This window comes from Leptodactylus fuscus, chromosome 1 (genome assembly GCF_031893055.1).
Source record: "Leptodactylus fuscus isolate aLepFus1 chromosome 1, aLepFus1.hap2, whole genome shotgun sequence".
In the NCBI taxonomy this organism is placed as follows: domain Eukaryota; kingdom Metazoa; phylum Chordata; class Amphibia; order Anura; family Leptodactylidae; genus Leptodactylus; species Leptodactylus fuscus.
In genome coordinates, this window is record NC_134265.1 from 196,073,654 (window position 1) to 196,099,182 (window position 25,529).

The 25,529-nt window shown below is 40.8% G+C and overlaps 1 protein-coding gene across 3 annotated transcripts in view; it reads right to left on the reverse strand.

The window, feature by feature from the left end:
- Positions 1-25,529, reverse strand: part of LOC142213029 (F-BAR domain only protein 1-like) — a 92,828-nt gene that overhangs the window by 39,674 nt on the left and 27,625 nt on the right. For all 3 annotated transcript variants that reach the window (XM_075281185.1, XM_075281177.1, XM_075281192.1), the window contains 15 exons: positions 24,563-24,654; positions 21,047-21,121; positions 20,816-20,957; positions 18,214-18,366; positions 18,015-18,119; positions 9,884-9,982; positions 7,652-7,748; positions 7,500-7,544; positions 6,601-6,673; positions 6,495-6,519; positions 3,231-3,288; positions 1,689-1,873; positions 1,461-1,485; positions 1,269-1,325; positions 1,130-1,181 (listed from right to left, as the gene is read on the reverse strand). In XM_075281185.1, the coding sequence (XP_075137286.1) occupies positions 1,130-1,181; positions 1,269-1,325; positions 1,461-1,485; positions 1,689-1,873; positions 3,231-3,288; positions 6,495-6,519; positions 6,601-6,673; positions 7,500-7,544; positions 7,652-7,748; positions 9,884-9,982; positions 18,015-18,119; positions 18,214-18,366; positions 20,816-20,957; positions 21,047-21,121; positions 24,563-24,654 (1,283 nt within the window). The remainder of the gene's footprint in view (positions 1-1,129; positions 1,182-1,268; positions 1,326-1,460; positions 1,486-1,688; positions 1,874-3,230; positions 3,289-6,494; positions 6,520-6,600; positions 6,674-7,499; positions 7,545-7,651; positions 7,749-9,883; positions 9,983-18,014; positions 18,120-18,213; positions 18,367-20,815; positions 20,958-21,046; positions 21,122-24,562; positions 24,655-25,529) is intronic.

A 25,529-nucleotide genomic window follows, 5' to 3' on the forward strand; every position in this document is an offset into this window, starting at 1 on the left:
CTGCGACATCGCTGCGCTCCTCTGCCCCGCATGAAGCCAGCAGCGGCAGGGGCTCCTCCGTGCCCCCGCCGCTGGCTTCATGCAGGGGAGAGGATCGTAGCGATGTCTCAGGCCCCGGCGTCTATTCCTCCCCGGCATCCGCCTCTCTAGTACAGCGGATGCCGGGTCAGTAGTCAGTATCAGCGGCCCCTTCTCCCCCGGGGCCGGTCCCCACCGGCCCCGTACCTGTAAAGTTGCAGGCCGGCTCCTGCGCGGCGATATCGCAGGAGCCAACCTGTTCGGGTGACAGCCGGGAGCCTAATGAGGCTCCCGGGCCTGTCACTGCTATATATTAGTATTGCGGCTGGGTCTATGACCAGCCGTAATACTAATACACAGAATGTCCCATAGACGGCAATACAGTTGTATTGCCGTCTATGGGACTTGCGATCAAGTGACCGCAGGTTCAAGCCCCCGGGGGGGAATAAAATAGTAAAAAAAAAAAAAAAAAAGCTTTAAAAATATGAAATAAATAAAAGTTCTAAATCACCTCCTCTTTTTTTTTTCAATACAAGGTGATCTAAGCAATAGATATCCCCCAAAATGGTATAACTAAAAAGTACATCTGGCCCGCAAAAAAAACGCTCTATGCATCCCCGTACAGCTGCAGGGTCACCTGTCAATGTGGCCTTGCAGCTGTTGCAAAACTACAACTCCCATATATTAAATATTTTACCAGTTTTTGCTTCAAAATTTTTTTTCCCTATTTTCCTCCTCTAAAACCTGCGTCTTATAGTCCAGTGCGTCTTATAGTCTGAAAAATATGGTACATTGGTAAGTATTATTTATTCCTGCATAACCTTTTTAAGAAGCAATTTTGGTGGTGCAGACTCTCTTTGACACATCAATTAGAAAGAAATTTGACACAAATCAATCTTCCATGACTGAAAGATGGCAGGAGGAGTGGCTATATATTTAAACAAGTCTTCTGGTCTGCATTCAAACATGTTTGTCAATCTAATGTAAATAAAATTAAAAAAATAATAATTCTGTAATTATTTTTTATTTTTTTGTTAAAAGTGTAAAAAAATAATTGCAAAATTTCATATAAAAATGATAGCCAAGAGAGATACAATTATAACTTGTATACCTGTTGGTTACGGAGGACGGTGAGGTGTTGGAAAAACCCAGGTTAGAGTTATCTGTGTAAAGATATGTACAAGAAGCCTTAGAATCTTCAATGCAAATTATGCTTTGTAAATAGGCCAATAAAAGTTTCAAAAACAAACCTGTGTGACAATTTATTTGTGCATCTGCAGATGTAGCTCCCGAATTGGTCACTGTCCCTGTATTTCAAAAGTGTGGGGGGAAAAAGAGGGGAGATTTTATTTTTTAAAAAAGGAAAAGCACAATAAAAAAAAAAAAAAAAAAAAAAAAAACAGCCAAAAAAAACCCCAAATACTATACACAAATATACTCACGAATGGTCTGCCGCCTCACAGAAACCTGCAAAATACATTAAAAATGTTATTAGTAAAATGGAATGTAACCCTCTAAACTAAAATAACTGAAGACCTAAACTAAAAAGAACTAACACAAATTTAGATTGTGAGCTTTATATGGGACAGACTATTAATGTCTGTAAAGTGGTCAGGAATATGTTAACGATACACATGTAAGAGAGAAATAAAAAAGATAAAAAAATTTACCACTGCTGTAGGCGGCTGAATCATGCACACCACGGTCTCCCTTAACCTTTTCATTTTAGTTTCCTCATCTTCCTCCCTTTCTCCACTCTGCGGGGGTTTTATCTGAATTCTGTAACGCCGTGGTTCATCGTCATCATCATCGAAGTCAGAGTCACTAGAGGAGCAGCATGCAACAGAGGATTCTCCTGTATTTTAGATAAGGTATAAAAGCCACGACTTATTTGTTCTCCTGTTTGGAGGATGGTGGGTTGCTTTGTGAGTTAGAACACTTATTAGCTCTATTTAAAGATGAAAAGCTCTGTTGAGGGGCTACCCCTTGCTCCTTGTGAAGAAAACATTAGAGCTGGTCCTGTTTTGATCAGTTTTCCTAGATCAGAATAGCACATTTAATGTGTAGCCCAAGATATCCTCATACTCCATAGTGAAGCTTTGTTCTTCAGGCAGCATGAAGGATAAAAACACTATTTACATGAACATAGCCTAAAAACTAGTCATAGAAAAAGCAGGTGGCAACATTCATGCATTTATGATGATGGGAAATCAGTAATGAAGTCTACATTGAATTAATTTACACTACATTTAACAAGTGTTGCATAATGTTGGATAAATTTGGTGCACCTCTGAATTTGCAAACACTGTTGCAGCTGTAGTGTTAAATTTAGAGAAATTACAAAAATTTACCGTACTTTTATACTCCAGACATACTTGGGTATGCACCTAATTAAATGTGAATTTTGTTTATAATTAACAAACTATACTAATCTTCAATAACTACAAGAAAAGCATTTTCACAATCTTGCATAAATATTGAAACATATACCCTGCTAGGAAGTATGGCATATCCTCAAATACCTGAAATGGGTTATCCTTTTTAAAATGGATCTTAAAACCATAAAAAAAAAAAAAAAAAAAAAAAAAGTACCATTTATGTTGGGTTCACACCAGTGTTCGGCTCTCCGTTATCAGGTTTCCGTTCTCTGCATGCAGAAGATGGAAACGAGTCATGCCGAGTCCGACCGTGAGCACCAGTGAGCGTTTTATGCTCTCCACGGCGAATCAGTTTTGTTTTTTTGTTTTTTTTTAACTGGACACAGAGTACTGCATGTCCGACTCTGTGTCCGGTTAAACTCACCGGCGCTCACGGCCGGACACTTTTCCAACCCATTCAAATGAATGGGTTTGAAAGATGCCTGCAGGTTTCCGTCTTCTGTTCTGTTTTGTGGAGGAAACGGAAACCTGCAGAACGGAGTCCCGGGCGCAGATGTGAACGAGCCCTTAGTATGGCAGCGGTCCTGTTACTAGGAAATCGATTTTAAAAAAAGCTTACTTCTATTATTTCACAGGGGTCCATATTAACTATTACAGACCCCCCTCTGAGGCTTTAAAATCACTACATCTTGACAGTGGTGCAGACATTCCTGTATTCCATAGTTAATGTAGTACTAACAGGTGTCACAAACCATTCTGAAGTGAATCTGCACATCTATGCATGTAAAGTAATATATTGGGAAATTCAGTAAATTGGGGCTAATTAAAGGATACTGTTTATATGGTCCTCAGGGCGCCTTGTAAAACCTTCTTCATCAACATCTGGGAGATCCTGCAAAAAAAAAAAAAAAAAAAATTAAAATAAATAAGCAGCCATTGTCTTGTGGCCTGTGGGCATGCACAGTCTGCTCTGCCCAAGGCCTAGAAGTTACAAGCCACCGCCAGAAGAAGAGGATGAAGAGGACGCTGCTGACGAAGATGGAGGCGGCGCTGGAGAGAGCTTTCTATGAGCATTGGGGATGCCCCCAGTGCTGCGAGTTTACTCATTTGCATACCGACAAGAACCGGGATTCCTATGGAATGGCAAGGCGGAGAAGAATAGCCTTTCTTAAAGCTATTCCAACGTGGTAGTCAGAAAAAAAAGGTTTGTATGATAGGATCCCTTTAACATGAAGCTACATCATCTGCACACTTTCCATGGTGGATGGGAACTCATAGCAATACTAGGAGGCCTCTATGGCCAATTACTTAGGCGAAGGCTGTGCCAGGACCATCAAGGGTAATCACAGTTCAAATATGACACAGCATATCTCAAATGTAGATACACTTAATGGAAACTAGAGCTGTTCAGAGACAAAATATGTTGTACTTTATTCTTTCCTGCAGAATGGAAAAATTGTTATTATACTCCAGGAAATGGTGCTACAAGAGAGGGGTAACAAACCAACCAGACCCTTCTAGCCAAACAGTTCAGAGACCAGATGGGAAAGGTGCCCTGCATGCCTATCGTAAGGGAGATGGCACTATAATATAGGACCCTTGCAAGTTTTAGAAGAATTTTGTGAGACTGTAGGTCCTGCCTTCCAACCCACCCTCTGAAACCTGAAAGCAGTCTCCTCTCTTTGGATCTATTCACACGACTGTGTGCTTCAGGGCTAGCTCAATGACCCATATGTTTATATGGCCCCATACACACACATACACACACACGTATTATCACATGTTCAGTGTATGTGGCAGTGAGCTCAGTGCAAAACTTTGCAAAGGTACTATACCTGTCAGTTTTGTTGCTGAGGCTTACTAGATGAAGTGAATGGCTCTATGCAGGAACAGGCAGCCATGGATATCATATTTTACCACAAACTGGGCACATGCACAGTCATGCATATGCAGCGTTAAAAAAAAAGTTTTCCCCACAACCAACCATATTTAAAGAGTCTATGATTTGTATTTTTTAATTTTAACCAAACCTAGCTACATATAGCCTTTAGAAAAGCTATTTTAGGCATACCTTTGGTTTCAATTATGTTGTATGTAGGCTTTTAAAACGTTTTAGGAAATTATTGCATCCTATTTACAATGCTACATTCCTTTATTACCTTGATACCTAAACTGGGCAAGGACTAGCCAGATTGAAAAACAGGCCATCAATATTAAACCTGCGGGGGTTCAACACATGGAACCCCATAGATCTCTGGTACCGAGGCAGCACGTGTTGATGCTGCAGTGCTGCCCCACTGAGGTCTTTTGAGCTGCTCTACAGTACCTACACACTTGCTGCTATAGTTTGTATGGTAAGGAGTGAGCAGAGCAGCTTTTCTGTGCTGCCTCGGTAACAGTGATGAGCAGGGGTCAAAGATAGGCCATCAATCTTGGAAAATGAATAACTCCTTTAATACTATGAAAACAGAGGTCCTCTCTATAAACATCCCACCTAACAGCTTCCTATACGTCCCTCTACAAACACAACTTCACTTCTTTTAACCCAAAGAAGGATCCTATTTGCCAAATGTTGCCCCTTTTCTCTATCTTGCTTTAGTACAACTTGGGCCATGAAGACGTCCAAGTATTATATTTGAGGCCTTACTGATACTATTCCCTTTAAAAGATCTTGGATCCCTCTAGGGCAGTGATGGCAAACCTATGGCACGCGTGAAAGAGAGGGTACGCAGAGCCCCCTCTGCTGGCACGTGTGCGGTCACCCGGATCGCTCAGTAACGGGGAATCCGGTACAGGATTCCCCGTTATTGAGCGATCGCTGCTCTCAGCTGGTTGTGCAAATGCACATCCAGCTGAAAGCTGTCAGTGAAAGCTGTCAGTGTAAGCTGTGCAGTACGTGCAGCCTTCACAGACTATACAAAGTGTGACCGAGTGTGACGCAAGTCATCAGCGCCTGCAGTGAATAGGAGAGAGGACGCCCGGCGGCCCTTCAGGTAAGTATATTTTTGTGTGTACTGTGTGGGAAGGGGGGCTACTGTGGACCACTTCATGCTGTGGGAGGGCTACTGTGGACTATGCCACTGTGGAGTATACAGGTATAATCCTTCGGGGGGGGGCCACTGCGTACAGACCTTTACCCTTCAGTACAAACTCTGTAAAGCCACATTCACACAACTGTAATTTGTGTGTCTGCAACTGTGGATCCACATAGTTTTAAGGTTAAATTGCTGTGTTGGCACTCTGCAATAATTTATTGGGTTTTGGGTTACAGTTTGGGCTCTCGGTCTTAAAAGGTTTGCCATCACTGCTCTAGGGTTTTCGCTTACACTTTGGGTACCAACAAAAAATATCAAAATACCACACCAAAGAGATGGGGAGCAGTCTCCACAGTTGTGGAGAATCTCATCCTGGTCCACCATTTCCATCCTACTAAGTGAAGAGAGATTGAGAAATTCTGGACTAGCTTCTGCATGGTCCTCATTCCTTGTCCTCTGAAGAAATTCTTGGACCCATGACGTTGACTAGAGATATCTGGAAAACAACTGTTCCATGCAGTGTTTTCAGCTGAGTTGACCTCAGACCTGCTGGTGCGTTGTTTCCAGTCTCAATATGGACTACCAGACCATAACAGATACTATTATTTTTAAATTAAGCAGTACAAAACCACCACTTTTCTGTGAGCCCCAATCCTGTATCCCTACCCCTGGGTCACTTTTTGGATAACACGTGACTTGTAGTTAGGCCTAATCACATTTCAGCATGTCACTCACTTCCGCTCACCTTCTCTCTCCCCCCCCCCCCCCCCAACAGTGTCCTGTATTTTTTACTTTTTTTCGTTACAGTACTATTGTTTGATCTTGTTCCCACCTTAGCAGTTACCATGAGTTATAAACATTTGGTTTGGTACCCTGCAGCCATGTTTAATCACATATTAAAAGGTCTTAACCTTCTGTAATATCTGGTTCTACAATTTTATATGGTTTTTACTTAACATTTTTCTTTACTCTCCCCACTTTGTTTTTTGGCAATTCTTAATAAAAATAAAGGGGAACATAGAACCACAGAAACAAGAAAATACGTTATACTTGGTTGTCTTACCACACAATCTGTCTCCGTGTGTTCCCTGAAAATAAACAGAGAAAATAAATCTGTGAAAACAACAAAAAATATCCCTTTGTTGTGAAAAGTAATTAATGACACTTACACAGGCTGTGTGTCCTTCTCCCTTCTACTTAAGCCCCGGATACGAAAAGGCTTTGACCATGTACGCTTTACACCTATGTGTATAGAGAAACATTTTTCATGATATTTAATTAAAAAAAAAAAAAAGGGTTCAAAAGTCTAAAGTTTATCCAAAGGCTTTAGTCCATATGTGAGGAGGTAATCCCAGTGAAAGTGTAATACAATTATGCTAAAATTTTTCTAAATATGACCTTAATGCCTTCTATAATTCTGTGCTAAAGTGTAAATGCAGGTGGTTATTTTTTTTCCTCCCGCTGTGAGCTAAAGGAAATTCTAACTCTTGCTGAGACCTTCTCCTGTTTTTAGCAAAGTTAGAGAACACAGACCTAAAATATCCCAACAGAAGCTCAGGGATCAAGAATGGCATATTATTAAGACACAAGTTTAAGTAATTCTCTCCCCATGCTTTCTTGTGGTTAAGGTTGCATTGTTTCTATACCAAAATAAAAAGAACCAAAAAGACCTCCTGTTTAAGAAGACCACTTGCTTGCTTCCAGAAGACTTACCCAGACCACATTTTCTGTGACAGATTTTGAGTCTTCCATACTAGCCAACCCCCTAAAAGACCACATTTTTGTGCAATTCTGGGTGGTCATCTCAAAGAGGTTTCACCATATTATGAATTCTCCAAAGGATTTTGCTTCTACAAATTGCGCATACTTAATAACAAAGGAAAAAGTGGACAAGGGGACGTGACTGCACTTAAACTATGCATTTCTTTAGCTATTGTATTAATATTGTAAAGCCTACTAATCAATGCACATAAGTGATATGACGTTACTTTTTAATTTTATATTTTATTTCATTATTTGGTTACTATCATTTACTAGTATTTTTCTATATGGCTAGCAAAATAAATACCTTCTAAAGCAGTTGGAAAGCGAAAACCTTCGAACTCTACAGCCTCTGAAATAAAAGCAGAGAATCAAAAGAAAAGAACAAAAACATCTGAAACATCAACTCCAAAACACAAAAGACATTACTACATTTATCTATCTGCATAATGCTCTTACCGGGCCGCTCTGTTCCTGTCCCATTACTCTCTGCAAATTTCCTAATCAACTTTTCTATGGCCACATTTTCCATGTTGTGTTTGAACTCTTCCTGGACCTGTCAGAAAAATTGTAGTGGAGAATATGGTTTGCATTCAAATTTACAAAAATCAATCTGTGTGAAAAACAAAATCCTGCCTATCAATTTTTCAATCTCTTGGACTAAAAGGTGTAACTAAACTGGCAAACAACTTGATTTTCTGGCAGTACTTATGTCAATACATTTAGTAATATACTTTAAACAAATTTTGGATCTTTTCTGTCAAAGCCTGGATTTTTTTTCTACTCTTTCACTCTCTCTCTCTTTTCACACCTGCGCCTGGTCTCCGCTTTCGGGTTTCCGTCTTCTGCCGAGAGAAACTGGACAGGAGACAGAAACCCGGTGTTCAGCTTTCAAACCCATTCACTTGAATAGGCCCGCCCTGATTACATACCGATAGCAATCAGTTTGTATCTGTTTTGCACATGCTCAGACTGAAGATGGTGAAGAAAGAAAAAGTGATTAGTCAAAAACTGATTACATACTGAGGACGGGTTCACACCTGCACCTGGTCTCCGCTTTGCAGGTTTCCGTCTTCTGCCCAAGAAACTGAACAGGAGACTGAAACCAGCAGTCAGTTTTCAAACCCATTCACTTGAATGGGTTTGCAAAGTGTCTTCCCATGAGAGTCTTCTACCTCTCCGCCGCGATTCCTTCTTTTTTTTTCCTTTTTTTAAACCGGTTTCGCCGCGGAGAGGCACAAGATGCTTATGGGCGGAGACATGACTGCCGGGATTCCGTCTCCTGTCCAGTTTCTCGGGCAAGAAACGGAAACCTGCAAAGTGGAGACCGGGCGCAGGTGTGAACATGCCCTTACACAGTTTTCATCCGGACAGCTTCAAATCAGTTTTTGAACATGTTAAACAGGGGCGTAACTACCGTAGAGGCAGCAGAAGCAGCTGTCACAGGACCCGGGACATTAGGGACCCGGTGACAGCCGCTTCCGCTGCGTTTTTTTTTTTTTTTTTTTTAATAGGCCGTTACCGGCTGAAGTTACTTCAGCCAATAACGGGCCCCATTTACTTGCCGATTCTGGCTGGGCCGGGATCGGTAACGCTAGGTTCACACCTGCGTTCAGCCTTCCGTTCTGCGCTTTCCGTCTTCTGCATGCCTTCGGCGTCGGTGTCTGTCGGGGGGGGGGGGCATGTCAAAAGTTCGCCACGGGGCCCCACCATTCCTAGTTACGCCACTGATGTTAAATACTGATTTCAAACAGATTTGCCAAATGCAGATGTGGACATGGTAGAGAAACTGATCAGTTTTTATTTGAGGCTTGGTTCACACATCAGTATGCCATCCCTCAGTTTGAATTCAGTTTGAGACTAAAAACGGACTGATGCACATACTGATTGTATACTGACACCTTTTTATGCTGCTAGCAAACGCTGTCGTCCCCTAGAGGACAGATAAGAGGATTAAAAGTAGAAATTGTAAACAGAGTAGAGATAGGGACATTTATTATATGAGATAAGGACATTTATTATATGTCCTCCTTAACTGTACTCTGTTTACAATTGCTACTTTTAATCCCCTTATCTGTCCTCTAGGGACAGATCCCCTTATCTGTTTGCTATCAGCATAAAAAGGTGTCAGTATACAATCAGTATGTGCATCAGTCCGATTTTAGTCTCAAACTGAATTCAAACGGACGGATGGCATACTGATGTGTGAACCAAGCATAACACTGACTAAACAGATGGTCGTCAGTTTAGGATAGGTCATCAATTGAATGTCAGCAGGGGTCAGACACCTGGGATCAGCCATCTAAAGCAGTTGCAGTGCTTTACTTCACAGGACACGTAACATCACACTTAACAGTCACATGGCCGAAGTTGTCATCTCTGGCCCATTCAAGCTCACCTGTACAGCACAGAGAATGGTTGTCTGTGAAAACACTACATATCTCACCTGAATGTTGTGGTCTCTCTTGCATGCTAGAACATATACATACAAATTTGGGTGTTTTTTGCTGCAGTGCTTTTGGATAAAAATGCAGTCACTGCAATAATTGCGCAACAAAGAGGCCCATGGAGGCTCTGCCATCCAAGAGGCCACACAAACATGGAGCTGGCCCTGTCAGCAGGGATCCCAGGTGTCCGATCTCTGCCCATCTTCAAGTGATAACCAGAAAACCACTAACTGTAAATACTTACTTGCCCAATTTGTACATGAGTATCCTCAACAGAATGGGAATAAGCTGCAACAAGCCGCTTCATTTGTGTGAGGTGAGCTGCCTCTGTGTCCTGAAATAACTAAGAGAGAAGAAAGCACGTTAATTTCCACTGCAAAATACTGATCAAATCTGCACTAAGCGAAAAGTCAATTCCTCTTCCTGCAAGGAAACAGCTATCTTCCCCGACTACTACCCTGACTGCAATTCATTCCAAAGAAGACTGATTGCTGGCTATATACTAGAGAATTTGGAAGACTTAAAAGGCTGATTGAGGCCAAGGCCCCACGCAGCGAATCACTGCAAACCCCCCCCTCAAAAAAAAAACAAAAAAAACAAACCACAACTCTGCGGAAGAGACAGTGGTGGAAAAGCATCCTGCAATGTGGAATAGGATTATCCAGAATCCCGTCCACTTTGTAGCCAATGTAAAATACTGCTGTGATTTTGTGCCATGTGGCCTGGCTTTAGGCCATTTTCTGGTGACAGAAGGCAGATATCTGAAGAAATTTCATCCAGTCATAAAACGCAGTCTAAACTTTATTCATACCTACATATAACTCACAATACAACCTTGAGAAGCATTGGGCACTACTAATCAAAGAAAATACCACTTCATTTTTAAGGTTATTGATGGGGAGCTTTGAACTGCCTCAAAAGCCTCATCCATCCCTGATGGACTCATGGTATTTGAGTGGGTAATCCACTCTGCCTCCTTTTGTAGGAGCACATTGTGACCATCAACTCCTGCCCAAAGGCTAAAGATATATTCTATACCTATAAACCGTAAACACAATGGATCACCAATATGGTGTATTTTAGAGGAAAGTGGTTTTAGAGTTACTGGTTAGCCACCTGCCTGGTTCTACCCATCTGTAGCACCCAGCATTGTAAATTGAAGACACAATAATCACAGTGTCCACCTCTAAGGGCTTGTTCACATCTGCGCCCAGGTGTCCATTCTGCAGGTTTCCGTTTCCTGCATAAAACAGAGCAGGAGACGGAAACCTGCAGGAGTCTCTCACCCATTCATTTGAATGGGTGAGAAAGCTGTCCGGCCGTGAGCGGCAGTGAGCGTTTTGCGCTCTCCGCCGCGAAACCGGGTTTTTTTAATCCGGACACAGAGTCGGACATGCAGTACTCGGTGTCCGGATTAAAAAATCCGGTTTCGCGGCAGAGAGCATAAAATGCTCACCGCCGCTCACGGCCGGACCCGGTCTGTGCTTTCCGTCTTCTGGCATGCAGAAGACGGAAAGCACAGAACGGAGACCAGAACGCAGGTGTGAACCTAGCGTAAAATTGTCTTTAGGTACAAATATATCCAAGCAAGTGGGGTATTAGAAGCAAAGTGGTTTTTGACAAAATCTTTCAAATGTATGCTTCTCCTATATGTAATTAATGGGTGTTGTCATATGCCACACCTATAAGGCATGCTGATGCCACTCAGCAGGGCAAGAAGAGTGAACACACGTGAAACGGTCGTTTTCCACTTTCCATACATGTAAGCACTCCTACATTGCTATGTGGCTTTTAAAGGAGGATGGAATAAGGGACACTTCTTCATTCTTTTCTCTCTATTGCTGCAAGTTCCCTGGATGGCAGAGCAGAACAGAGTTGCCCAATCAAGTCTGCAGGACATTGCATAGTTTCTATTGTGGATATGAGAGATTAGAAATGCCACTGGGTTTCTTTCTCTTGCCTAGACTTATCAAAAATCAGTTCATGGTCACGTTATGGATACAAAGGTGCACAGCTTGTCACCAGGCAGATGTCAGAGTACGGTGCTGTGACATTTACCTGTGTCCATCACATGACCATGGACTGATTTTTATCCACTGTAAGTAAAACAAAGGATTACAACAAGCAGACATGAAGAAAATCATATAGAGATTAAATAAAGTATATTAGAAGTTTGTATAATGAAAAAAGTTATACAAACAATTGTCAGGGTGGTCTGAATGAGACCACTTAACTATATTGGATGATAGTCAAATTTAACCCTTTCACTGCCAAGGATCTCTGGAAATTTTGCACCTCCGCCTCAATTTTCACAGTTTTGACATGTCTGAATAAAAAGCATATTTCTAAATTAAATATTTGTAAAAGTCAAATTTAATCCCCGGGGTACCTGTGTACTCGGGGATCTGGGGAACATAGTTCTCAGGAACCGAAGTCCAAATGGGGCAACTTTCCTCTGGGCTTTGTATAGTGCTGTCACTCCTTTCTGGGGTCTCAGGTGCAGTGGGTCTAGGGCGTCTTCTGGGGGTCCCTCATCATCAACATGACTTGATGAGGATGATGAGAAATAAAACAGTGTGGCACCATCAGAAGATTCGCTTTCAGAGGCGAGAAATTGATACGCCTCTTCAGCAGTAAAGGAGCATTTTTGTATGTAATGTGTGTTCACAGTTTATTATATTTGTGTGTTCTCAGTATACAGTATATTGGTGTGTTCACAGTAAACTGTATATACAATAAAAACTGTATAAAGAAAAAAATATATATATACACCCCAAAAAATCAGGTATATAAATGAAAAAGTTTTCCCTAAACTACACTACACCTAAACTAATTTTATTTATTCCCTGATGCTAAACCTAACTAAATTTTTGCAAATTCCCTGACACTGACTAATTACGAACACTGACTAATTAAAAAAAAAAAAAAAAAAAAAAAAAAAAGACAGACAAAGACAAGACGCAGAGGGTAGACAGACGGTAAACTCACCTAACTAACACTGAACTAATCCCTATTACTAAAACTAAGGTGACGGGTTTCTAACACTAAACTACTATTATATTTAAAAAAAAAAACAAAAAAACAAAAACAAGGACAAACAGACAAAGATGGGACACAGGTAAGGAGGTGGACGGACGGGGAAATTCAGGTGGTGCAATAAGGAGGTGGGCAGAAGGGGTAATTCAGGTGGTGCAATAAGGAGATGGGCAGAGGGGGAAATTCAGTTGGTACACAGTGGCACAAACACACAGGAACAGAGTTTTGAATATATCTCAAAATAGCACAGCACAGCAACCACTAGCAACCTCTCTCAACGACTGACTAAACCCAACAGAGAAGATGGAGGAGGGTGCAAGATGTAGTAGCAGTTCTGTGACATCACTGATCACTCCTATTGGTCAATAGTCAGTGACTAACCAGTAGTGGCGATCAGGAGGCAGGACTACTACTACAGTAGCCAATCACAGCAATGGCGCCAATGCACATCTGGATAGATGGAGAAATGCAAACAGCAGCATATCGCCCACATATGCAATGGCGTTCTTGATTCACAGCAGGATAAACATACATAACGTTTGTATATTGGCGATCGCTGCCATTGCAGACATTGTTCACATGTCTGCAATGGCGGCGATCGCCAATATGTTCACGATCCTAACAGGCGACCGCCGCCATTTTTCTCTGGCGCCTCATACCGGGGTTTGGTGCATCATACTGGGCCTCATCTTGCATGCTGTGATGACTGCTGTCCCTTACAGAAGCCATCACAGCAGGAATTTTATTTATTTGCAGCGAAGAGACTTACATGGCAGGGGTCGCACTTTCACGGTCGCCGCCATTATCCACGTGACTAATGGCAGCGATTGCCGAAATGGGACCACTGCCATTTGTCACCTGAGACAGCAGACCATCCCAGCTTGTACGCATAATGAAACAAAATAGCAGCGATCCGACTTCGGCGATCGCCGCCATTAGTATTCTGTCAGTGACTAATGGCCACCATTTGTCTTTTTTTACTTGCCTGTGATGGTCTGCTGTAGGGAACAGCAGCCATCACAACTTTTTTCAGTGAAACAGAGGCAGGAGGGTGAGGGGAAGCTGGTCATTAATATTACTGACCTGAGCGTTAACGTAGTACATGCGAGGACGTACTATTACTGACCAGAGCGTTAAGGGGTTAAACAATAATTGGCACCCCTGCAATTCTGTCAGATAATACTAATTTTCTTCCAGAAAATGAAATGATTGCAATCACAAATTCTTTGGTATTATTATCTTCATTTAATTTGTCTTCAATGGGAAACCACAAAAAGAATAGTCAAAAAGCCAAATTGGATATAATTCCACACCAAAGATAAAAAGGGGTGGACAAAAGTATTGGCACTGTTTGAAAAATCATGTGATGCTTCTCTAATTTGTGTAATTTACAGCACCTGTTACTTACCTGGGGCACCTAACAGGTGGTGGCAATAACTAAATCACACTTGCAGCCAGTTGAAATGGATTAAAGTTTACTCAACCTCTGTCCTGTGTCCTTGTGTGTACCACATTGAGCATGGAGAAAAGAAAGAAGACCAAAGAACTGTCTGAGGACTTGAGAAGCAAAATTGTGAGGAAACATGAGCAATTTCAAGGCTACAAGGCCATCTCAAAAGACCTGAATGTTTCTGTGTCTACCATGTGCAGTGTTATCAAGAAGTTTAAAGCCCATGGCACTGTGGCTAACCTCCCTAGATGTGGACGGAAAAGAAAAATTGGCGAGAGATTTCAATGCAAGATTGTACGGATGGTAAAGAACCTCGACTAACATCCAAACAAGTTCAAGCTGCCCTGCAATCCGAGGGTACAACAGCGTAAATCCGTACTATCCGTTGGCGTCTGAATGAAAAGGGACTGTATGGTAGGATACCCAGGAAGACCCCACTTCTTACCCAGAGACATAAAAAAGCCAGGCTGGAGTTTGCCAAAACTTACCTGAGAAAGCCAAAAACGTTTTGGAAGAATGTTCTCTGGTCAGAGGAGACAAAAGTAGAGCTTTTTGGGAAAAGGCATCAACATTGAGTTTACAGGGAAAAAAAAAAAAGAAGCCTTCAAAGAAAAGAACATGGTAGTAGCTTGAACAAACAAAAAGAACATGGTCCCTACAGTCAAACATGGCGGAGGTTCCCTGATGTTTTGGGGTTGCTTTGCTGCCTCTGGCACTGGACTGCTTGACCGTGTGCATGGCATTATGAAGTCTGAAGACTACCAACAAACTTTGCAGCATAATGTAGGGCCCAGTGTGAGAAAGCTGGGTCTCCCTCAGAGGTCATGGGTCTTCCAGCAGGACAATGACCCAAAACACACTTCAAAAAGCACTAGAAAATGGTTTGAGATAAAGCACTGGAGACTTCTAAAGTGGCCAGCAATGAATCCAGACCTGAAGCCCATAGAACACCTGTGGAGGGATCTCAAAATGGCAGTTTGGAGAAGGCACCCTTCAAATCTCAGGGACCTGGAGCAGTTTGCCAAAGAAGAATGGTCTAAAATTCCAGCAGAGCATTGTAAGAAACTCATTGATGGTTACCGGAAGCGGTTGTTCGCAGTTATTCCCTCTAAAGGTTGTGCTACCATTAGGCTGAGGGTGCCAATACCTTGATCTGGCCCGTTTTTGGAGTTTTGTGTAAAATGATCAATGATTTGACTTTTTTAGAGTTTGTGCTTGCAATCATTTTCTGGAGGAAACCGAGTATTATCTGACAGAATTGCAGGGGTGCCAATGCTTTTGGCCAACACTGTATCTTACGGAAGTAGACACGCATATGCTGAGAAGAGAAGATATACTAGGAGTCTGTAGCAACTTAGGAAGAGAAGAAAGAAATTCAGACGACTTCATAGTCATATTCATTTAGTTTTCTGTGCGGGGTGATCTTCGCTTGGTCTGATGTAGATTATACACAGCCTGGTCACGGTTGGAAGGAAGGACTTGCGATAGCGCTCCTTCTCACACTTGGGGTGAAGCAGACGGTCACTTACAGTGCTGCCAAGTGCCATCAAGGTCCCATACATGGGTTGGGATTTGTTCTCCCGCATGGAGGCCACCATAGACAATATCCTTCTGTCGCCCACCACATGTACTGGGTCCAGGGGACTCCCCAGGACAGAGCCGGCTCTTCTGATCAGCCTTTCAAGTCTATTTCTGTCCCTGGTTGATATACTGCTCCCCCAGCAGGCCACACCGAAAAAGATGGCTGAATCAACCACAGAGTTGAAAAACGCCCTAAGAAGTGGCCCATGGACTCCAAAGGCCCTCAGCCTCCTGAGCAGGTAGAGTCTGCTGTGGCTGACCTGTAGGCTTATTTGGACTTGGAGTATACAGGAGAAAAAAAAAAAAAAAAACTATATATATATATATATATATATATATATATATATATATATATATATATATATATAATGTATATACTTCCCCCATCATAATAATTATTTGCTAAAATTGGACAACACCTTTAACCCCTTAAGGACACAGCCCAAATGTATGTTAAGGACCAGGCCTATTTTTTCAAAACTGACATGTGTCACTTTAAATGGCAATAATTTTGAGACGCTTTAATTTACACAAGTGATTTTGGGATTATTTTCTCGTAACACATTATACTTCATGTTAGTGGTAAACACTAATCAATATTTTTGTATTTACTTATTTAAAAACTAGGAAATTTGATGGAAATTTGGAAAAAAAATTGCAATTTTCAAAATGTGAAATTCTCTGCTTTTCAGGCAGATAGTCATACCACCCAAATACAGTAATAAATATTATCTCCCATATCTCTGCTTTATATCGGCATCATCTTTTGATTGTATTTTAATTTATTTTGGACGTTATAAGGCTTACAAGTGTAACAGTGATTTTCCAGATTTACAAGAAATGTAACTGTTTTTTTGTTTGTTTTACACACTTTATTTTTTTTTAAAAAAACTTTACATTTTTTTATTTGTGCTGCAAGCACACTAGAACCAGTGATCAGAGAGGATCGCTGGTTCTATACTAACTATAGACTGCAATACACGTGTATTGCAGTCTATAGGAAGCTAGCTATGCAGATGCATAGACTAGCTTCCCCTCGTCCTGGCAACCAAGGGGTTAACCCTCCCCCCATCGGAGCTCGCTCCGATGGGGGGAGGGATTAAGGAGCAGCGTGTAGCTGTAAATTACAGCTCACACAGACTCCAGATGCTGCCGGCCAAACCCCTAGGGTGCCATGATCACTATGGATCATGGCACTTTAAGGGTTAAACAGCAGGGTCGGTGCAATCACCGTCCCTGCTGCTACAGGGGAAGCCTGGCTGTCAGATACAGCCAGCCTCCCGTGGAGATCGCAGGGGCTCTGCTTCTGAGCCCGTGCGATCTCAATCACGTACAGGTACGTGGGAATGCGGGAACTAACCACATTCCCTGACGTACAGGTACGTGATTTAGCGTTAAGGGGTTAAAGGTAAAGCCACACAACACGCCACAGGTTTTCCACAGAGAAGCCATGGCAAGAACCAGCCGAAAGTGGGTGATTTTGTAGTGGTTTACCTGCGGTTTTCTCTGCTGGTCCCCTAGGGTTTTCAACTTTTTGCACTACAAAGCTTAAAAAAACACAGGTAAAGTCTACTGCAACATCCCCATGCTTGAATTTAAAACCAAGATGGGTAGTCATGTACATGAAGCCCCAGCCAAAGGACCACTAATTCTTTTTCTAGGTTGTACACAAGCATGACTATACTCACCCAGTTAGGATTGCAGCGCTTCACACTTCATCTATCTAGCGCAGTAAAACAGTTCAGAGGGATCAAAATAGCCGATGCCAAGTTCATACTAGCGTTAGGGTTTCAGTTCTTTGGGTCCACTTGGGGACTCGAAAAACAGAAAACCTATCTGCCTAAAAGTTGTTATTGCGGACTCTTTAGACAATAATGGGGTTTTCTTGATTTTCTGCTTGAAGGACTTTTCTCTCTGCCTATTTTAATTAGAATAGGGGACAGGGCCCCGAAAACAAGTGTGAACCAACCCTGACATGCCCCCAATAACTTGTCAGAAAAGCTTCAAGCAGATCTTCTATACTTTTCTACATCATGGGTTTCTTGTTTGTAAATCAGATCTCAAAAAAGTTACTACAACTAGAACTGTAAACACTGGAGGCTGCATTAGGTCTGCGTAGAGACACAAGCAGCTTCATTTTGCCTCATTCAGTGGTAAAATGTTCTTTATTTAGGTAAAAAACCTCATACTAAATTATTGTTTTTTTTACTTTGACAGTTATGTTTATTCAATATAAAAAAACAAAAACAAAACACTATTTTAATCTAATATGTATCAAGAGGGAAAGTTTCTCAAAATATTCACAAACCTGAGCAGACTGCAGCATCTTTTCCTCAAATTCCTTACGAACAGCATTGTATTTTTCCACTGAGCCACGGAGCGACTCTGCTGCTTTTTGGGTCTTCTGCTCTGCCTGATAAATTAAACAACATGGACGAAAACGTAAACTCAAGTTGATACAGAACATCAATTGAATTTTAACTAAACATTCTTCCCAACACCTTTACCTTGTCCATCTCCTTCTGCGGGGCTCCTTCCCTCCTTAGACGTTCTTGCTCGGCAAATCTGCTACAGTAGCTGTCCCTGGATTTCTGCAGAAGCTGAGAGCTACATTGCAACAGCTGAATAACCTCTAAAGTGCCAGACATCTCCTCTTTGGCCTAAATAGATTTAGTAAGGAAATAAATAGATGAAACAAAGTTGCAAAGGCCAACATAACAAATCCATTGCTTCCAATGGGGGAAAAATTTGTTTTGGAAATTGTGCTTTTACCCCTCCATATGTGGCTTGGAAACGAAAAATTACCACACACACACACACACACACACACACACACACACACACACTTGGGAGACCTGGGCAAGTCAATGTGTTGGCTACTCCCCTTTTCCAGGACATGGCCGAAAAATAAAGTGCCCATGGTAAAAGACAGATTTGGCCACTGTTCTGGGACTCTGAGGTCACACATCTTTTCGTGAGCCTCTTGGACTCAATATTATATTTATATTATATGTTCTCATAACACATTATACTAAGACAGGGATACCCTCTGGAATTCTTAGTATAACCAATGAAGTGAAAAAACAAGATAGAGGAATACTTTGAAACTATCTCTGGCTGCTTCTATAGTCCGTATGCTGCTATTACGTTACCTGTGATCTGTACTTGCAAAGCAGAAATTAATCACACCAACGCCTGAACTCCTTTTTCAGGTTTCCGTCTTCTGCATGCAGAAGACGGAAACCTGTCATGCAGAGTCCGGCCGCGAGCGCCGGTGAGCATTTTATGCGGTCCGCGGCGAAAGTTGTTTTTTTGTTTTTTTTTGTTTTTTTTTGTTTTTTTTTTTTTTTTTTAAAACCGGACACAGAGTACTGCATATCCAACTCTGTCCTGTTTAAAAAAAAAACAAAAAAAAAAAACACACACACGTTTTCACTGCAGAGCGTATAAAACATTCACCGGCGCACACCACCAGAGACTTTTCAAGCCCATTCAAATGAATGGGATTAAAACATGCCGGCAGGTTTCTGTCTCCTGCCCCTGTTTTGTGCAGGTAACGGAAACCTGCAGAACGGAGTATGGGTGCAGGTGTGAACGAGTCCTGGTTGCACGACTTTTACACCATGCTTTCAGTATTCAAAAATTCTTGAACACTACGTCCACTTTTTTTTTTTTTTTTTTTTTTGTAGATTGTGAGCCCCACATGGAGCTCACAATGTACATTTTTCCCTATCAGTATGTCTTTGGAATGTGGAACACCACGTCCACTTTGAACTATCCCTCCATTTCACTTTCTAACAGACTACAGTCAGGTTTCCCACCCCTCATTCTGAAATGATCGTAACCAAAGTTACAGTCCTATGAAAAAGTTTGGGCACCCCTATTAATCTTAATCATTTTTTGTTCTAAATATTTTGGTGTTTGCAACAGCCATTTCAGTTTGATATATCTAATAACTGATGGACACAGTAATATTTCAGGATTCAGGACATTTTCTGTTAGTACAATAAACCTCATTTCAATCCTGAAATATTACTGTGTCCATCAGTTATTAGATATATCAAACTGAAATGGCTGTTATAAACACCAAAACATTTAGAACTAAAAATGATTAAGATTAATAGGGGTGCCCAAACTTTTTCATAGGACTGTACAAACAATCTACTAACTGCCAATGCCTAAACTCTGTTCTCCTCCTACACCTTTTACCTGCCTCTTGTTACAAACTCTCATGCCGTGGCATCACAGATTAGCCCTCTTCCTGCCTCACCAACCAAACCGCACATTCAGCACTTTCCTCCTCTCTCTGTTGTTGTCCCCCAAAGTTCTGTCCTAAAACCTTCTTCTGTTCTCCATCTACACCCTTGCCAATGCAGAGTCCCATGGTTTTCAATGTAACTGTAGTGCTGACAACAATAAACTATATCTCTCTTGCACAGATATTACCACTCTGCCTTCCAGTGTCTAGCAGCCATAGTCACTGCCTCCTCCTCCCACTTCCTCAAATTCAACATGGAGAAAACAGAGTTCATCTTCTCCCCCCTCGCCCAGCACACAAAGTCCCATATATATATATACACACACACACACACACACACACACACACAAAGAGCATGTGTGCAATAATCCATCACCAAGCCAAAATGAGATCAGTGGAAGAGAGCCCTTGAATTTTTAGATCTATAGCAATAAGATAATACTAGCCAAATTATATTGATTTTTTTTCTATTTTATTTTCCCCTCTACAAGATTATGGTGGACAGCCAAGGTGATAAAACAGAGGCTCTTTATATACTATCAATAGAACGCCAAGAGAAGTCCAAGTGTTCTGCTTGTAATATTGACCTGTGGCCATAGTATTGTCATTTGTAATAGGGAATAAAAAGTACTCATCTATTTGCAATTCATGCGCCAATGTGTAACCTGCCGGAATATCACTAAACTCAAGCACGTGTTGTGTTTGGTTCATCATGCAAATAGGAGTCTGCTCAAGATAAGTTGGTCAAACAGCAAATTTATAAAATTAGAGAATGAAAGGTGATGAAATAGGAATAGTTCATGAAAGAGACTAGACATTTGTCAGATATTAATGTGATCACCTATGCTTACTTTTTTATGAACTTTTACTTGCTCATCTCCATATTTGTTAATATCCTTTATTAAATCATGCAACTTCTTGCTCAGTTCTAAATGGCAGAGAGCCAGCTTGTCTGAAGAAACCCGAAACATCTCCCACATTGGGGCGAAGGTTCTGTAGAGAAAGGAGGACATATTAAAATATGAGGCGTTAAGTATTACATAATAGAAATAGAATTCTTCTTTCAATAAATTAGGACTTGCCCCAGGTGGCTTCCACTGCTGACCATCTTGGATAATTTTTGCATAGATTTTGAATATGCCTCTTCCACAGTTGCCCTGGAAAGTTACATAAAGGTTAGAACAGATACAAAGAATTATGTTAAAGGGATTCTATTATTGCGAATTACCGATTTTAACTAAGGCTATGCTCAAGTTTCTTTTAGGAAGGCTATTGTAGGCATATCTTTTATTTGCAGATTGTTGCAGCCTTTTGCCCAAAAAATTCAGATTGTTAAAATTGTGCAAATTAGCCTTCTTGGAGCACAGTGGGGACCTGCATCGCCCTGCCCACTTGTTGACAGAAGATGACTCTTTCTGTTCATCTTATTAGCTTCCTCCTCCCATCGGCTCAAACGAAATTTGCACATGTGCTGTACGATCGGCTGCACAAGATTCCGTCCACACCGATGGGAGGAAGCAGCTAAGAAGAGGAGCAGAATGCCTGTGCTCCAAGAAGGCTAATTTGCATAACAATAATCCAGATTTTTCAAAGAAAGGGCTGCACCAATTTGCAAATAAAAGGTATGCCTACAATAGCCTTTTTAAAGGTTACTTGAGCATAGGCTTAGTTAAAAAACGGAAAATTGTAGTGATGGAATCCCTTTAAAATGTATCAGATACTGTATTTATTCTTAGCCATATTTGATTTTGTTGAGGGCTGCCAACTAAATAGATAGATTATTCCAGTCACAGAGTAAACAAATACATCTAGAATTCTTTTGCCAAGAAGTCTTCAGCTTTCTTTTGTTACCATATGTTGTTACATACCCTGAGGTGTTAGAAAGTGGTAAAAAAGCAAAAAAAAAAAAAAAAAAAAAAAAAAAAAAAAAAAAAAAGCAAAAAAAAAAAGCAATGGAATACTTATGGCTGTAAACCTTACATATTCTCTTTGGCAAGGCAGCCCACACCATGTGATAACCTTTTCAGGCTGCAAAAGACAAGACTCAGTTGTTGGCTTAAAAATAAACAAGTTTTAGCCTGGTTATCTGATGTAGACATGCTACAAAAACCCATGGTGTGTCAGGCGCCAGCAAGATTCTCTTAAAACCTCAGAGAAGGTTGGGATAAATGCCTGCCAATCACTAACACAGAAGAAAAGGCACCCTCCATACATCTTGGTATCATCACAAATCCACCACCTGTATAACGCAGGTATTATTTGTTCTCGCATCCAATACCGAGGAGACGTGTTTTTTGAGTCTTAATTTAAAATTGTACAAACATGAGATCTCTGATCGGTCACGATAACACGTTTCAAAGAGTGGAAAATGGATCCTGGGGGACAGACAGCTTATTTGTACCAGCTGATCTGAGAGGTCAGCAAGAGTTATGGGGATTCAGATGTTCTTTTAGGGTCCATTCATACGGAGTAATGTGCCGCGTGACCTGGCACGTATACGGCGTGTGAGATTTTGAGCACCGTAAAAGCTCCCATTGATTTCAATGGGAGCCTGGATCGTATACACTGCATTATTTTCATGGCCGCAAAATAACGCGGCGTATGCGATCCAGGCTCCCATTGAAATCAATGGGAGCTTTTACGGCGCTCAAAATCTCACACGCCGTCTATGTGCCAAGTCACGCGGCACGTTACTCCGTGTGAATGGACCCTTAAGTAGTCAGGGACTAAGCGGTTTATGGACTTGAAGGTCATGAAGTAGACTTTAAAAGTTATTCTATATTTTACACAGGGCAGAAAGCAGAGGATGGGGTTTATGGGAGCATGTCAGGGTTGTTTGGTTGGCGATTTATTCCTTTATCTGGAAGACCTATGTATGTCCTATACATTACAGTAGCACAGACGTGAGGTTATAAAAGCATGGATCTTCTGTTGGAATAGAGATTTTTGCAAAATGTGGATGGAATGGATGAAAAAGAGCAATTCTACCTTCATGTATTTAGTTTTGTATTTAAAGCTCCTCTCTATCGTAGTAAAAATATTTTTTCAAATTCTAAAAATTTCAAAATATTTCAAAATTCAAAAAATATTTTCTTTGAATCAGCACAAATAGTGATACCAAATTTATCCAGTTCTGTTTCTTACATTTTACTTTACAGTTAGTATTAAACAAAAAACACACACACACACACACACACACACACACACACACACACACACACACACACACACACTACAGCACTAATACCAGAATATAGTGGAACAACAAAAATGTTATACTGCTCCACCATCCTCTGATACTAATGCAGCCATGGTAACTGCATCAGAAATCCTGCTGGGCCAATACACAGCCTGAACAGACACCATGGCATTAAGCCCTGTCCCGACTCTGCCCCCACCCTTCCAGCAGTACCGTACAGTACTGCAGAGGCAGCCATTAACTTTTTATAATAATACCCATAGAGGCAAAACCTACATCACGCTAATGATGTCCTGATTTGGGTAGTTATCAGGAGAGGTACCCTGACCCTTTCAATCACATATGAAGAGTTAACCTTGATGTAGTTTCCTGAACTATGGGATACTATATAAAAACACAAATAAGATAAGATGGGGCACCAATATATTTTCGAAACAAAAAGTTTGTTGTAGTTAAAACCTGGAGGGTTGGGTTTTTTTGTAATGCCAATTTTCACAAAATACGCCCATAAATTGTACAGAACAATTAGTATTTTAAAAGATGAAAAAACCTTGTAGTTTTTCTTGACAAAGATGCAACCAAATATACTTAAAAAAAAAAAAAAAAAAAAAAAAAAAAAAATCACCAAACTGTTCACCGTGTTACTAAAGGGTCATAAAAATGTTTAAAAATGGCCTGTCTTTAAGTCGTAAAATAGTGCTAAAAGAGTCCTTTTTCAGCAGATGAGAAATTAATGCCTTAGATATTTGGATGCCCATTTAGAATTTACTTTTAAAGACAGGGAACTGTAAATACAACCCCAAGAACATCAAGCTAAATTCACGTTTAGTTCAGTTTTTCTTATGGCCAAAAGCAATAAGTTAACCCAACAGGGAAGACACACATCTTTCTTTATATCCTTTCTTCCACACACTCCTGATTTCACAAAAAAACTGCATGTAAAATGTGTGAATCCAGCCTTATATTTTGCCAATAGTTTTAAATCTACCTTTGGGTATCACAAATACCAAGAGAATTGTGTTACAGAATACTATATACAATCATACTTTGATGAACCATGACAATACTGTAAGTAGAAAATGAACACAATGAAAAATGACATACAAAATATTTTTCTTGCTACACAAGCAGGAGGGGGGGGGGGAGAAGACACATCTCCCAATAAATCATGCATATGGGTAACTAAAAGCAAATGACTAAATCAATTAAAGAAGCCTATTGTGGTCTCCCCAAGTTATAAATCTAGAATGCGTGCACTTATATGCAAGTGTACTTTTAGGATCTAAATAAAATATGAGCACAAGTAATAAACCTCAAAGAAAAAAAAAAAAAAAAAAAAAAAAAACCACCACACACTTCTCAATCTATCATACATACGAGTAACACAGAGAAGGCTTACCTCTCTCGCACAAATTCTGCCAATTCCTTGATGGAAAGTTGCCCATGTTTCATATTGTGGTATAACACTGCAAAGCCGGAATTTTTATCTCCCTGAAAATCAAGTTGCCAATTCAAAGTTAAAAAAAAAAAAAAATTAAAAATATAAAGCGTATCAGTAGTACCTTAATTATAGCAAAAGCACAGATATTCCAAAAGATCCTTAGATAGAAGGATCACTGCAATACTAGATTACTTTGGTTGCAAAGAGGAAGTCATTATCTGACAGGGAGATCGAATATAAAAAAGGAATACAAATGTGTAAAATAATCATGTAAAGAAAAAAAATCTCTAAATTACATCCATTTGTACTATGTGCCGGCTTCCTTACAGAGAAAAGTACGAAAGAGAAAGAGAATGCTGAGGAAGGAACTTATAAGCAAGTCAGAAGCACAGATGTGCATGCATGCATGGGACACCTGCAGAGAGGAACAATGTGCAAGGATGTCAGATGACAGAGTTGGCCTCTAGCTGGGGACAATGCCAGTCTGTGTACAGCTCTATGGCACAGAATAGGCTTGTGTGCCAGGCTGAAGCTGCAGGCCTTGTCGTCAAGGGAGGCTGGTTGCTCATAGTTACTAGATCTTCCCTTTGAATGTCAACAAGGCCTTAGCAAACGCCCACATTGCACCAAAATAACCCCTTCCAAGCAGGGAGAAAATTTACTAGGATGCATAACTGAAGCGATAAAAGGAAAATGTAAGGTTTAACTCTTTGTCTGCAATGACCCATTTAACCAGTGTTTCCACAATTTTAAAATGGGGGTTCCAGCTAGTTCTATTAAATACAACCTTGCCAACCCTGCTACCCAAGACATTATATCAACAATATGCCCTTTACTTCTAGGTTTCTGCATACTTCGGAATGCCGGAGAAACTGAAAACCCCCTTGACACTGAAACAGTTAACACAATGGTTATCTCAGTTTTA